Below are 13,558 nucleotides of genomic sequence, written 5' to 3' on the forward strand. Positions count from 1 at the left end.
ATGCAACAATAATGCGCACGCAGGCTACGGGATCACCGCAGGGACACGAGACGGCCGCCTCTCATAGCATAGCATATCGCAAGCTACTGCACTAACTACTTAGCCTCCAATTTATTTGTTCTAAAGTTAAGTGATTCAAACAGAGTGGGAAAGAAAGACAAAGTAAGAAGCCAAAAACGTACAACCTGAACACGGAGTGGGAGAAGCTGTTTTCATGCTACACTATTATGTAGTTGTTATATTATTATCATGATATAATTATTACTATTGACTCCATGCGGTGTTAAGGTAATGTCGTGTAAGGTAATGTCTCATCAATATAACATTACTGAAGCCTAGTGACCATAATACTACACATGACTTGTCTTTCAATATATATTTTTTTACTAATAATAGGCCATACTCAACCACAAGAGATCACTTGTTCATTTTTGAAAACCGGAAGGGAGCGATGTTTGAACCGAGCTGTAACGAGGGACGACTGTATTACTAGTTTAAGTAATACTTTTTTTGTAAAAATGCAACTTCAATGAAAACTTTCATATTCCATCATTTTTTATCCACATTAGTCAAACTAGGGCCTTAAATCCAGCAATATGCCGAACATTTTTCTCTGTAAAATTCCAACTTTATTCACGTGGCTTTTGGTTGAATTGTGCAACTTTTTGAAGGTTCCGATAAAAAAAAAGAAAAAGACTTCATTATCTGTGTGTGTCAAACATATTTTATTTACATTCTGCATCTGTGCTAATTTGAATATGTTGAATGTTTTCATGCAGATCACAAACAAACGTAAAAACAGCACCATCCGGTGCCCTTCGTCATCACCATCCCACCATACATGTGCTTTACAGGTTTTAAGGGAAGCACACGGAGCCCCTGTGTTCATGAAACATGTACGCATGGTGCGCCATGCATCGAGTTGTTTTGCTATCGTTGTTTTCTGTTATCCAACAGCTAGCAATTTAGAAAACACAGAGTATGTACACACAAATACATTTACAGTCATTGTCACTGCACAATGCAAAACCACGTGCCTCCACATTTTCACAGTTTTCTTTGTTGTTGTCTCTTTTTTTAGCTGATAAAACTCAAGCAAATGTGGAGATACGTGCTTTTTATTGGACAGCTGTGAAACACAGTTTATAAAACCTGCAGAGTTGCAACCGGATGACAAACGGCCCTTGAAAGACAAGAGTTAAAAAACATTGGATTCTTTAGGACAACAGTGAAAAGAAATGAGTGTGGAGTTTCACCTGAAATTGTGATTAAAAACAATCTTTTCCCGAGAAGGGGAGGTGCATTATTTAATGATGAAAAGTATTTGCGGCAGTAAATTTTGCAACAGTAAAACACTTTTTTTGCTAAATAAACTTGGTTGGATTTATGAGGGAAAAAAGTAGCTTTTTTTGAATTTTTTAAAGTATAAAGTCATAATTTTACAAGAAAAAACGTGATATGTTTTTGGATTGACGCATTTTTACGAGAAGTACCAACATTTTACCAAGATCAAATAGTGATAAAGACGCAATGACATCATGTTTGTGCGAGAACAAGTCATGCCATGAAAAGTACGTTGACATTTTAATTTAATTTAATTGTGAATTAATAATAAATTGATTAAAAAGTATCAGAACATTGCTGAACATTGGTGAGATCACCAAAAGAAAATTGCAATTTTACAAAAGTAATCAAATTATAATGCAAGAATAAATCTTTATCGTCTTTGCTCTGGCAATAAATTTTTCTTGTAAAAATGTTAATTTAATCAATATTGCTACTTTTCTTCTTGTGGAATTTCAACTTTATTACTTTTTATTGTAAAAGCACAACCTTTTAATGGAATTAGATCTTTAATCAACATACTGTACTGAATGTTTTTCTGCGAGACATTACAACTTTATGCTTGGAAATATTCAACTTATTAAATATCGTCGTAATATGACAGTCACGTAAAACTGATTACATTCCAGCAATTATCTCTACTCTCGTAAAATTCTAGCTTTAGTCGCGCAATATTAATTTCTTAAAAACACACACAACTTCCTTCCAGCAAGATCGCTACTTTTTTTTGGAAAATTCAAACTTTGTTCTCATGTTGCTTTTTATCATAAACATACGACTTTAGCAGCTCCCACCCCAATTTTTTTTCAATGACAACTTCATTCTCGTAAATAATCCACATTATTGTCGTAACATTACCTTGTCTCATCAAACGATGATTACATCTGAAAAATGATTGCTACTCTCTAACTTGATTCTCGTAATATTACTTTCACATAAAGAAAATCAAATCTTACTTATTTCAATTTTTTTCGTAAAATGTTGTACCTAAATTTGGTCTGGTGAATTTGCTTGAATCATATAAGAGTTCAACCTTATTGTCATGATGCTACGTTTTGTCGTAAATATATGACTTTTCCAGCTACCTCTTTACATTTTTGCCTTAAAATTTCATGCTTATTCTCATGTTACTTTTTATCGTAAATATACAACTTTATTCCTGCTATAGAACAACTTTCTCGTCTTCATATTTCAGTCTTAATCTCATAATGTTACGTTTTATCGTAAATATACAACTACCGCCCAACAGTTTTGTCTTATAAGTTCAATTGTTGTCTTAATGTTACGTTCTATGGTAAATGTTATTCCCGCAGTAAACTTTTTTTTTGTCATAAAATGTCATAAAAAATGTTACTTGTAATATTACCACTTCTTCTGATTTTATCTATTGCAATTTAAATTACAGCTATATGCTGACTTTTTTCCTAGTAAAATTTGTCAATATCTTTTTTCTTGAAAAACATTTGTCTGTGACTCTTCATCATAAATATACGACTGTGTTCCAGCTACAGTCCAACTTTTTTTGTCTTAAAATTTAAACCTTGTTCTCATGATGATGTGATTTATTGGAAATATTAATTGACTTGTAATTAATTTTGCACCATCTTTTTTACATTTTTTTAGGATTTATCATCAATATACAACTTTATTCACAAAATATCCATCTTTTTTGTCTTACAATGTTGTCCTTCTACCTTTTCTTGTAAATTTGGATACATTCCATCTGTTAATGTCAACTTAATTTTCCTATGCTGGCTTTTTGTGTTGAAATGACATGTTGACCATGCCTTTGTTCTCCTTGCTGGGACCTTGTCAGGTTTAGCTGATCAGAGCAGGAAGTGAATAAAACCCCCAGAGGCCATCACTGATATAACCCTAGCGGGGAGGGTTGTAGGTGCAGAACATTTCCATGGTAACCACATGGATGCAGGCGTCCCCATAGGACGATGCTGATGCTGAGTTCAGTCTTTGCCTTGAGACGAGCACACGAGCTGTTCACTGGGTCGGCAGCACGGGGGCGTCAGCGAGGTGAAAACAAAAGTCACATTGTCTCATTGAGATGATTTTCTTTTCCTCTCTGGGGTCAGAAACTCGTCCGTGCAGGAGCCTTTGCTCACAGAGATGTCGTCGACCGCCATCTCGCCGCTTCTGCCCCGCCCACGCTCGCCCTTCAGCACCACCTGTTGGCATCACATCACATCATCACATAGCTGCTGCATTTATAACTGCAAGACCTTGAAAACTATTTTTATTTATTTACACCGAACTTCCACATCAGCTAGCATTCTGAAACCCTCACTTACGTTGGCATGAGACATACGTCATTTATTGTTTGGCTTCCCTGATTCTGATAGCTTAGAGGAAGTCCGATGTAGCGCATCAAAGACGAGGTACTCTGTTATTGCTACACCATGAATCTGCGGGTGTTTAATCATGTTGATTGTGCACCCTCCTTTGCATGATATCATTTTGTTGCAAATGTTGCACTGAGCCGCTCTTTTTTTATGAAGTTCAGCCAAACTTTTTTGCCGCTCTGGAGAATCGGAATGTTAGTCACGGTTCCCCTGTAATACATTTGAAAAGCCAGCATTTCAAGAAATGCTCCAAATGGTTGATAGACAATTTGAATTGCCTGTGAGAAAATACATGTTACAAATGCCAATTCCACAACTTTACAGAGTGAAAGATGACATAAATATGTAAAGGAAATATTGCATTATTATCCTAAATTATGATATATTATTATTTTATCATAACATTGGTGGTTGATGTGGTCTTAAAATACTATTGTTTGGCGTCAATTTGTGGGAGAATATTTCCAAGAAGCGTTGTTTTCAATGCTTTCGAGTTACCTTATTTTTACACTTGTATGACAATTAAGGGATTTTAAAGCTGACAAAATGGGCTGTTAGATACTTACGCTCTGCAGGCCCTTCCCCCAGAGTGTTATCTGGGTGTGCCTCCAGCGGTTTCCACCCGTACTCTCCCACACGGATGGATTGTACTGTGTCCCCTTCTTGATGAACACTTGCAACATGCCGACATGGTGGCCCGCCAACTTGTGGCGGAACGACAGGCAAAGGTTGCCCTCGTTCCAGGGAGGGGCCAACGGGATGACCAGCCTCGCCCCCCGTCCCGTCCTTTTGTTGCCCACTTCTGGTATGGTGAGGTAGAGACCGCCTGGGAAGTGGAAATTAACATTAAAATCAACACAAAATATGGAAATACAGTAATCTCTTGCCACTTTTCCGGAACCCACACCAAGCTAAAACTGAACTCTGAACCCCCGATGCCAGTTCCTCTTTGTCCCCCACTCAGCTTCCGTCTTATTTATGTCTTAAATGTTTTTTCTCTTTTTATGTCTGCGATATTGGGTAATATGAGTGTCAAGGTGACTATTGGGGTGTTATTTCATGTCTACTAGGCTTTAATAATGTAAAAAAAAAAATCATATTTAGAAGGTCATAAACACGTTTTCTATGTTTTAACTATGAAAATATTCCATTTATAAATAAAGAAGACTACTTCCCGCTTTGCACTTGTGGGTGTGGAGCCAATTAACCGCGATAAACAAGGGATTATTGTACATGTTGTATGTACAGTGGCGTTATGTTACAAAACATTTGTGCATCATCAAGATTGTTTTTCCCCTGGTAGCATTGGGTTTCTTTAAAAACGCATATAGTTGTCCCTGCTTTTTGTAAAGATGTTCCAAAACGCTTTTTTTCAGCTCCTGCATATCAAACTGAAAATTGTTTGACATCAGCGTGGATGTTGTAGTGCTTTTTCTGGACAGGGCTTTCAGGACAGGACCGGCCGAGACGCTGCAGGTTTTCTCTCCAACCAGTTTCTCCAGCAGGTGATTTAATTGATGAGCTCCTTCCCTCAAATTGAAGGAGGTATCGATCATTAAAATTTTATGAGTAGAAGGTCGGAATACTACCAGAATTTTTTTTTTTTCAGAACTTTTTTTTATAAAAAAAAAAAAAAAGAGGCCATAAATCTCGCAACAATAAATTGTAAGTTACAACACAAGAAAAAAAAATAATAGTAAAAAAATTATTTTTTGGGAAAAAAGCCATAATTTTACAAAAAAGAATTCATAATATTACAATAATTACTTTTGACTTTTTATGAAAAAAATGACTTTACTCCCATACAATCATGACTTTATTTAAAACCTTATTTCTGTAAAATTACAACATTTTTCTCTGGCATTATTGTAAACATTTTTCTCACATTACTTAATTTTACTTCTTTCTTTTCGGTGTCCAAACACAGATCGCAGTTACAAAAAAAATTACATAGCAATACAATTAAATAATCACGTAAAATAAAATAATAAATACAAAAATGTATTTAAATTTAAGTGCAGTAAAAATGACTACTATGGAATTAGTTTGGGTGTCACAAGAGTTTGTGTCACAAGATCTTGCAAGATTAAAATGTGGCAGTACGCCTGGGACAATAATAAATTCATTAATTAATCACACAATAAATGAAAGTGAACTTGATCATTTTGCCGGTTTCAATACATTGCTACGTGCATGTACGTCTGTTTCCCTTGTCTCCCACCACCAAACAGGCAGGAAGACAGTTCCCTTTGTGCATTGGTTTCAGCACCTTGGCGCATTTGTTCCATAGAACAACAGCATGAATGGAGTGAGCCTTTTTGTTTGTCATCCGGTCTCTTTGTCTTGGTGTATGGAGGCGAGCCGGTGGCATACACACAAAGTGTAACGTAGAACGTAGAAATTGTATTAGTAGATTACAATATATTGTCATATTTTTAAAATATTTTTTCATTGGAATGTTCTTAAAAGTAAAGTTAACATCTCGCCCATCTCGTAGTCCCAATCTCAGGTACTGCATCATCTTGTGAAGTGAGTGTCTCGTGTCACCCCTAGAAATGAGTATTTATTGAAGTAGCACTGAAACAAAATCAACCATTGCCAACACATTGTTACAACTATAAAAATAAACACTAATTAGTATAAAACCAACTAGCTTTGCTTTTTTGGGTGAAAGCCTAAAATAAATTAAAAAAAAAGATAACAGGGTGATGTATGCTCATGCCATCGCTGAAGGCTTTAGGTGAAAATGTGTTAGCGGAAAAAGCCCTTATTCTTATCTGTGCCAACAAACATGAATGTCAAGTGAGCGCTTTCTGGAAACACTTTAGTGTGGGGGTGAATAGTGAATAGTTTGTGTTCACGGTAATGTTTGCGGACCACTGAGTCATCAGAAGACAATTCAACAGTGGTCATCTGAGCCCCAAGGGTCTCTCATTTGCATGACTTTACATCCAAAGCACTCAACTGACTTCCCCTCATCAAATCCTCATCCTGGCCTGTCATTGACAACTAAATGGGACCGTGTACATTGTGCTGCACTAATGGAACACGGCTGTTTGCACCAAAGTGATTGCCCAACAATGTTTTTGTTTGTTTCAGGGCCCTTCAATTACCTGCCGGGTCAGGCGTCGTCTCCCAGTGCACGTCTCCGCCTTCATCGCTGATCCAGCCACACAGGCCATTGTCAAAGGTGCAGCTCAGGAAGCCTGACTCTAACAGGGGGAAGAACACGCACAATATTCAGACATAAGCGAACAAAAACACAGCAACTTCAGTCTTTTCTCGCATTGGCTTGGTCTGAACACAATATACAAAAAAATCAAACATGCATGGACATCCATCCAGGAGGCATTGCCCTTCCAAAACCAAGGAAAAAAAAATATTCAGTAAAAAAATACCTCTTAAGTTGGAATTGAAACCACAGTCATGTACTGTAGGTGATCTATTGAGGAACGGTGTCTGTTAGAGCGGAGGCAACTATTACAGGAAATACGATCAACAGATTGTACTACTCATTTTATTGAAGGCAGTGTCTATTAGAGTGGAGGACACTCTCGAGTGAAAAATGTTGAAACTATGAGACCTGTGTTCATTTATTACACTGCAGAGAGTGCCAGGTGTCTTAGTTTCGAGTGGGTGACTCAATTGATTTCTATTTGAGCAGAGAACACGACAGTAAACTACAGTACTGTATATACTGCATATTGTGCTTATTCATTCAACTATAGAACGTATTGAGCTCTTTGAGGTGTGGTATTTATATAACACACCTGGGGATCAGTTGAGGTACTATGGCTATTGGAGTGGAGGCTACTATTTAAGGAACAACGGTGAAACTACTGTGTCCTACGGTGTCCTCTTACCCCAACTTTGGTCTTCCCCTTCTTTTCCTCCCTGGCAGTCCTACCCCCAGCATGCTTCTACCAAAGTAATCACCATCCATTCTTGTCACATGATCAAACATCTTAGTCGGGCTTCACTGACCTCGTCTCCCAGACGTCTAACTTAGGCTGTTCCTTCTATCTTCTCGTTTCTAATCTTAGCCATACTCGTCACTCCCAAATGAAAGTTTAAGCATCTTCAGCTCCGTCTCCTGTCTGCTGGTCAGAGCTACAGTCTCCAGACCAAACATCAGGGTTGGTCTCACCATCGTCCCATAAATCTTTCCCTTTAGAGAAGAGTGGACGACTCAGACAGCGATTAGTGGTGGCATGGCATCAAGCAAAAATAGCTTTTAGAGAAAATACTGTATGGTAGAACTATGAATGTTTTATTTGTTTACCCAACTGCAGACAGTTGTGCATATTTTATTACCTGTGGCATTTAGATAGGCCTGTCACGATAACAAATTTGCTGGTTGATAATTGTGCTACACATTATCATCGTTATTCGATTTTATCGGCAACATTTTTTGGGACAATTTTTTCATTAGGTGTAATTCACATTTGAACCACTAGATGGTGCCCAAGAAGAGTGTACAGTATACCTGTGTGAGACATTAGCTTGACACAGAAGTTGCCTGTATGTATGTATGTTTTTGTAAAGTAGCCAGCAACACCGTCTATGAGGGTGCCCCATTTTGCACCGTTTTGTTTATATTTGCCAACCAAATGCCTCAGTAAGCATTGGCTGTCGGGGCGAAGGCTCCGCTGTCCGAGCACCTCCATCTGTAGTTTTTTTCCCCAGTTAAAAAAACTGTCTGTGTCGGTCAGTGTTCATGCGCTCGTCGTGTTCATTCTGTTTAAAAACAAAATATTCTAACTATCAAAACTATCAGCCTTAAAAACATGTCATTCATGTGTATGCTGGCTATGTCAATTTATAGAGTGCGTCATAATAATCAACCAGTTTTTTTTTATTGTTCGAAGAATCGATTTATCAAACTCAGTTTGGGTTCTGGAACCAAACTCCTCGAGAGGGGCTGGGCCTTGTTCTACTCTGGAGTTGCTGCAGGGGAGAGGCAGTGAGCTGGTGTGGGCTTATTAATAGCACCCCCCCGGCTTGGTGCCTCTGAGTTGGAGTCATCCCCGGTGAACGAGAGGGTCATGTGCCTACACCTTCGGGTTGTGGAAATATAGGGGGATCACATCCTCAGCCTCAGCCTCCCTGGGAAAGTCTATTCCAGGGTGCTGGAGAGAAGGGTATGATCGTTAGTCGAACCGTGGCTATAGGAGGTGTAATGTGGTTTTCGTCCCGCTGGACTAGCTCTACACTCTTGCGAGGATAGGATTGCGAGGAGGGCACATGGGCGTTTGCCCGACCGGTCTACATGTGCTTTGTGGACTTGGAAAAGGCATTCGACAGTGTCCCTCGCGGTGTCCTGTGGGGGGTGCTCCGGGAGTACGGGATTGGTGGCGCGCTACTACGTGCCATTCGGTCCTTGTGCGACCGGAGCAGGAGCCTGGTTTGCATTGCCAGCAGTATGTTGAGCCTGTTTCCGGTGAACGTTGGCCTCCGCCAAGGCTGCCCCCTTTGTCACCAATTCTGTTCATAATTTTCATGGACAGAATTTCTAGGCGCAGCCAAGGCGTCAAGGGAGTCCAGTTCGGGAGCTTTAGGATCTGGTCTCTCCCTCTATTTGCAGACGATGTGGTCCTGATAGCCTCATCGGGCTGTGACCTGCAGCGTTTACTGGGGCGGTTTGCATCTGAGTGTGAAGCTTCTGGGATGAGACTCAGCACCTCCAAATCAGAGGTCATGGTTCTCAGTCGTAAAAGGGTGGATTGCTCCCTCCGGGTTGGGAGTGAAGTACTGCCCCAGGTGGAGGAGTTCAAGTATCTCGGGGTCTTGTTCACAAGTGAGGGAAAGTTGGAGCGTGAAGCGGATAGGCGGATCGGCGCAGCGTCTGCAGTAATGCGGTCACTCTTCTCGACTGTCGTGGTGAAGAGAGAGCTGAGCTGGAAGGCAAAGCTCTCAATTTACCGGTCGATCTATGTTCGCACCCTCACCTACGGTCATGAGCTTTGGGTCGTGACCAAAAGAACGAGATCGCGGATACAAGCGATTAGGGTGGCTCGACTCACCCTCAGAGACAGGGTAAGGAGCTCAGTAATCCGGGAGGGGCTCAGAGTAGAGCCGCTGCTCCTTGTTGAGGTGGCTCGGGCATCCAGTCTGGATGACTCCCAGATGCCTCCCTGGTGAGATGTTCCGGGCATGCCCGGCCGGGAGAAGGCCCCGGGGCAGACGTAGGACACGCTGGCGGGATTATGTGTCACAGCTGGCCTGAGACCGCCTTGGTGTCCTCCGGGTGGAGCTGGAGGAGGTGGCCGGGGACAAGTCTGGGGTTCCCTACCGAGACTGCTGCCTCCACGACCCGGACCCGGATAAGCGGAGGAAAATGGATGGATGGATGGATCATTATTATTCTGATTACGGATGCCTATATCTACAACAAAAGTTACCCATTCACTTGTAGTGGCTAGTTATGGAGGAAAAAAAGTCAACTGTTTCATGGCTTTGCTTCGCATCCTAAACTCCACTATAGAAATGTGTGTTTTCTACACTTTAGTTTGTGAAACTCTTATTTCATGATTAATTGGAAAATGTGCCCATGGTTGAAACCTTTTTAATATGTTGGCTTGACTTCGGCTGCATTGTCTTCTGCATAATAATTTTAATTTCTTGTCTATTTGCTATGTTTGATAGCAAAAGCTAACTGGACAAAATACATGAACTGTGTGTCTAATGAATGTCAGGTACTTACTTTGACTGACATACTACTCAGGTTATTTACAGAACTATTGAGGATATTGAACTTAATTTGTATATATTCTCTACGTTTATAGAAGAAGGTAGATCTTGCAGTTTGATGGCTATTTTTTTTACATCACAGAGTACGACTGCTCGGCTTCCTACATCCATATGTACTGTACTAATTATGTCTTTAATTAACACAAACGGTAAACATAGTTGTCTATTTTTCTCTACATTAATGAGCGACCCAGCAACAATTTATGTCGTAGCTAAAGTTACAACTACCGAACATAGACACCTTGGAGCTTGAGCAGCTCCAAGCTTTGTGCATATCATGACCAACATGGTCACAATTAATTCTGATTTATATCCCGCCGTGGAGACTGGCACATGCGCAAAATGCTGGCTCGACTACGGTAGCACATACATGCAAGACAGAACCAGATTCCAATCGCATAATCTAGTTACGATCTCTAAAACTCCAAACACAATCTAATTAAGATGTTACCTTGCGTTTAAAAGCTGGTTTTAAGCCAATTCATTTTTTTTTGGTGCACGTAAACGTACTGAGTGACTTTCTCTGCAGCGAGACACAGAATAAATAGCTTTTCATTTCTTTGTAGGTGAAAGGTGCAAAAGTCTCAGCAGGCGTCACAGCACGAGCCGCAACGGTCAATTTTGGCTCTAAACCATGCAGACAACACAGAAGATCATCTTTGTCACTTTGACTTACCGGCGTCATCGTTGAGTTCATCATCCTCATCGCCAAGCAAGACCTCATACTCCTGCAGCATGTCCTCTGGGCGGACACGTGGGACTGGGGGGACAAAAAGCATGAAGAAAATGTGTTATGTATGCTCACTACAAGTAATACATGGACTGTGTATGGATAAAACATTTACACAATAAGTCACATTAACAATCCTCTTTACCGTATAATAGGCAATTATTTAGAGCATTTCACAACAACAACAACAACAACAACAAGAGGAAGAGGAAGAGGAAGAAGAAGAGGAAGAAGAAGAACAAGAAGAAGAAGATCAAGAAGAACAAAAAGAAGAAGAACAAGAAGAACAAGAAGAAGAAAAACAAGAAGAAGAAGAAGAAGAAGAAGAAGAACAAGAAGAACAAGAAGAACAAGAAGAAGAAAAACAAGAAGAAGAAGAAGAAGAAGAACAAGAAGAACAAGAAGAAGAACAAGAAGAAGAAGAACAAGAAGAAGAAGAAGAAGAAGAAGAACAAGAAGAAGAAGAACAAGAAGAAGAACAAGAAGAAGAAGAACAAGAAGAAGAACAAGAAGAACAAGAACAAGAAAAACAACAAGAAGAACAAGAACAAGAACAAGAAGAACACAAGAAAAACAAGAACAAGAAGAACAAGAAGAAGAAGAACAAGAAGAACAACAACAGGAACAACAATAGATCAGTATATTTAATTAGAATTATTTTCCTTTGCTCATTTCCTGGAAAAAGTTTCTACTGCTTATTGTCATAGTACAGTGGCGTACCCTTATAGACATCTGACTGGAAGTCATGTACCCCCTACTCCACATAAAAAACAAACCACACAATGCGACATCTTTGCAACTAACTCTGCACATTCACGCACAACATGAGCATTTGTGAACACGAACGAGGTGAAGGGGTAGAGTAGAAAATATACGTCTATGCAGCGTCAGAGAAAGTCTCAATCTGTGTCACACATGGTGTGTTCAAGGACCGCAGAACAATGTGGCCACAACAGCCCAAAGAAGACACATTTTTCGTGAAAGTGCATCCATTCAACAAACAAATGACTCATACAATGGCATATACAGCTCAGAAAACGCATTAATTAGTCACAGCACCACGTAAGAAGACCAGCTCTCATTTAGCACACAATAAAAACCATCTTGAAAAAATCTTCCAGAATAAACACTTTCCGTGCACAACGTAATCATCAAACTTACTTATTTGTTTGTCTAACATACACAGAGCAATGAAAAACTTCATGCTGTCACCTTTTTATTTACCTAGTATTACAGAAAATACCCTAACCAAAAACAGTGGATGAACTGTGATGTAAGGGCTAAGCTACGTGCTCGTTCGACTGCATTTGTCATGGGCACCGCTGACGACTACAAAAAGGCCAGATATGACCTGAGAAGGTCCATACGAGAGGCCAAAAGACAGTACAGACAGAAGCTGGAGGGCTACTATTCCACCTCAGACCCTCGGCGCATGTACACGCTCTTCACCTACGATTGTGTGGCCTCCCAGAACAACACCAGCATCATTAAATTTGCGGATGACACTACAGTCATCGGACTGATCACTGGTGGTGTTGAAACATCATACAGAAGAGAGGTGGCGGACCTCATAGCTTGGTGTCGTGCTAACAATCTCCTTCTCAATACAGATAAGACTAAAGAGATGATCATTGACCCAAGAACAAGGGAAAAGGAGCCGCATAGACCCCTGTTTATTGATGAGACTGAGGTGGAGAGGGTGAAAACCTTCAAGTTCCTTGGCACACACATCAGCGAGGACCTCACCTGGTCTCACAACACCCACCAAATTCTGAAGAAGTCCCAAAGGAGACTGTACTTCCTGAGAAGACTGAGGAAATTTGGCATGTCCACCACAATCCTGAGTTGCTTCTACAGATGCACTATCGAAAGTGTCCTTACCGCCTCCATCACTGTTTGGTACGGTAACTGTACAACACGTGATAGGAAGGCACTCCAGCGGGTGATCAAGACCTCACAGAACATTGTTGGGGCAGCCCTCCCCTCACTGCAAGACATTTATAAAACTAGAGTCCTACGCAGAACACACAACCTCATCAAGGACAGCACACATCCACAACACTCATTATTCACACTCCTACCGTCAGGCAGACGCTACAGGAGTTTGAAGTCCAGGACCACAAGGCTGGCAAACAGCTTTTACCCACAGGCCATCAGGCTTCTCAACGAAGCACTCACACACGCCGCACGCAACACACACTCATAGCACTTTATTTATTTATTACTTATTTATTTGTATATTTATTTGTATGAATGTCTCTTCTTTTTGTTGCTGCTTAATTTATTGGTATATATGTTTATGTTTCTTATGTTCTTATTCTTTCTTGTGTTTTCTTTCTTTTCTTGGGAGAATGAACAGAATAAGATTTTCATTGCATAG

At 40.2% G+C, this 13,558-nt stretch overlaps 1 protein-coding gene across 3 annotated transcripts in view; it reads right to left on the bottom strand.

Moving 5' to 3' along the window:
- Positions 1-711: 711 nt before the first annotated feature.
- npnta (nephronectin a) overlaps positions 712-13,558 on the bottom strand; it is a 61,485-nt gene continuing 48,638 nt past the window's right edge. For all 3 annotated transcript variants that reach the window (XM_054778719.1, XM_054778718.1, XM_054778717.1), the window contains 4 exons: positions 11,125-11,208; positions 6,812-6,910; positions 4,265-4,524; positions 712-3,524 (listed from right to left, as the gene is read on the bottom strand). In XM_054778719.1, coding sequence (XP_054634694.1) covers positions 3,396-3,524; positions 4,265-4,524; positions 6,812-6,910; positions 11,125-11,208 — 572 coding nt within the window. In that variant the 3' untranslated portion in view covers positions 712-3,395. The remainder of the gene's footprint in view (positions 3,525-4,264; positions 4,525-6,811; positions 6,911-11,124; positions 11,209-13,558) is intronic.

This window comes from Dunckerocampus dactyliophorus, chromosome 6 (assembly GCF_027744805.1).
Source record: "Dunckerocampus dactyliophorus isolate RoL2022-P2 chromosome 6, RoL_Ddac_1.1, whole genome shotgun sequence".
Classification (NCBI taxonomy): Eukaryota; Metazoa; Chordata; class Actinopteri; order Syngnathiformes; family Syngnathidae; genus Dunckerocampus; species Dunckerocampus dactyliophorus.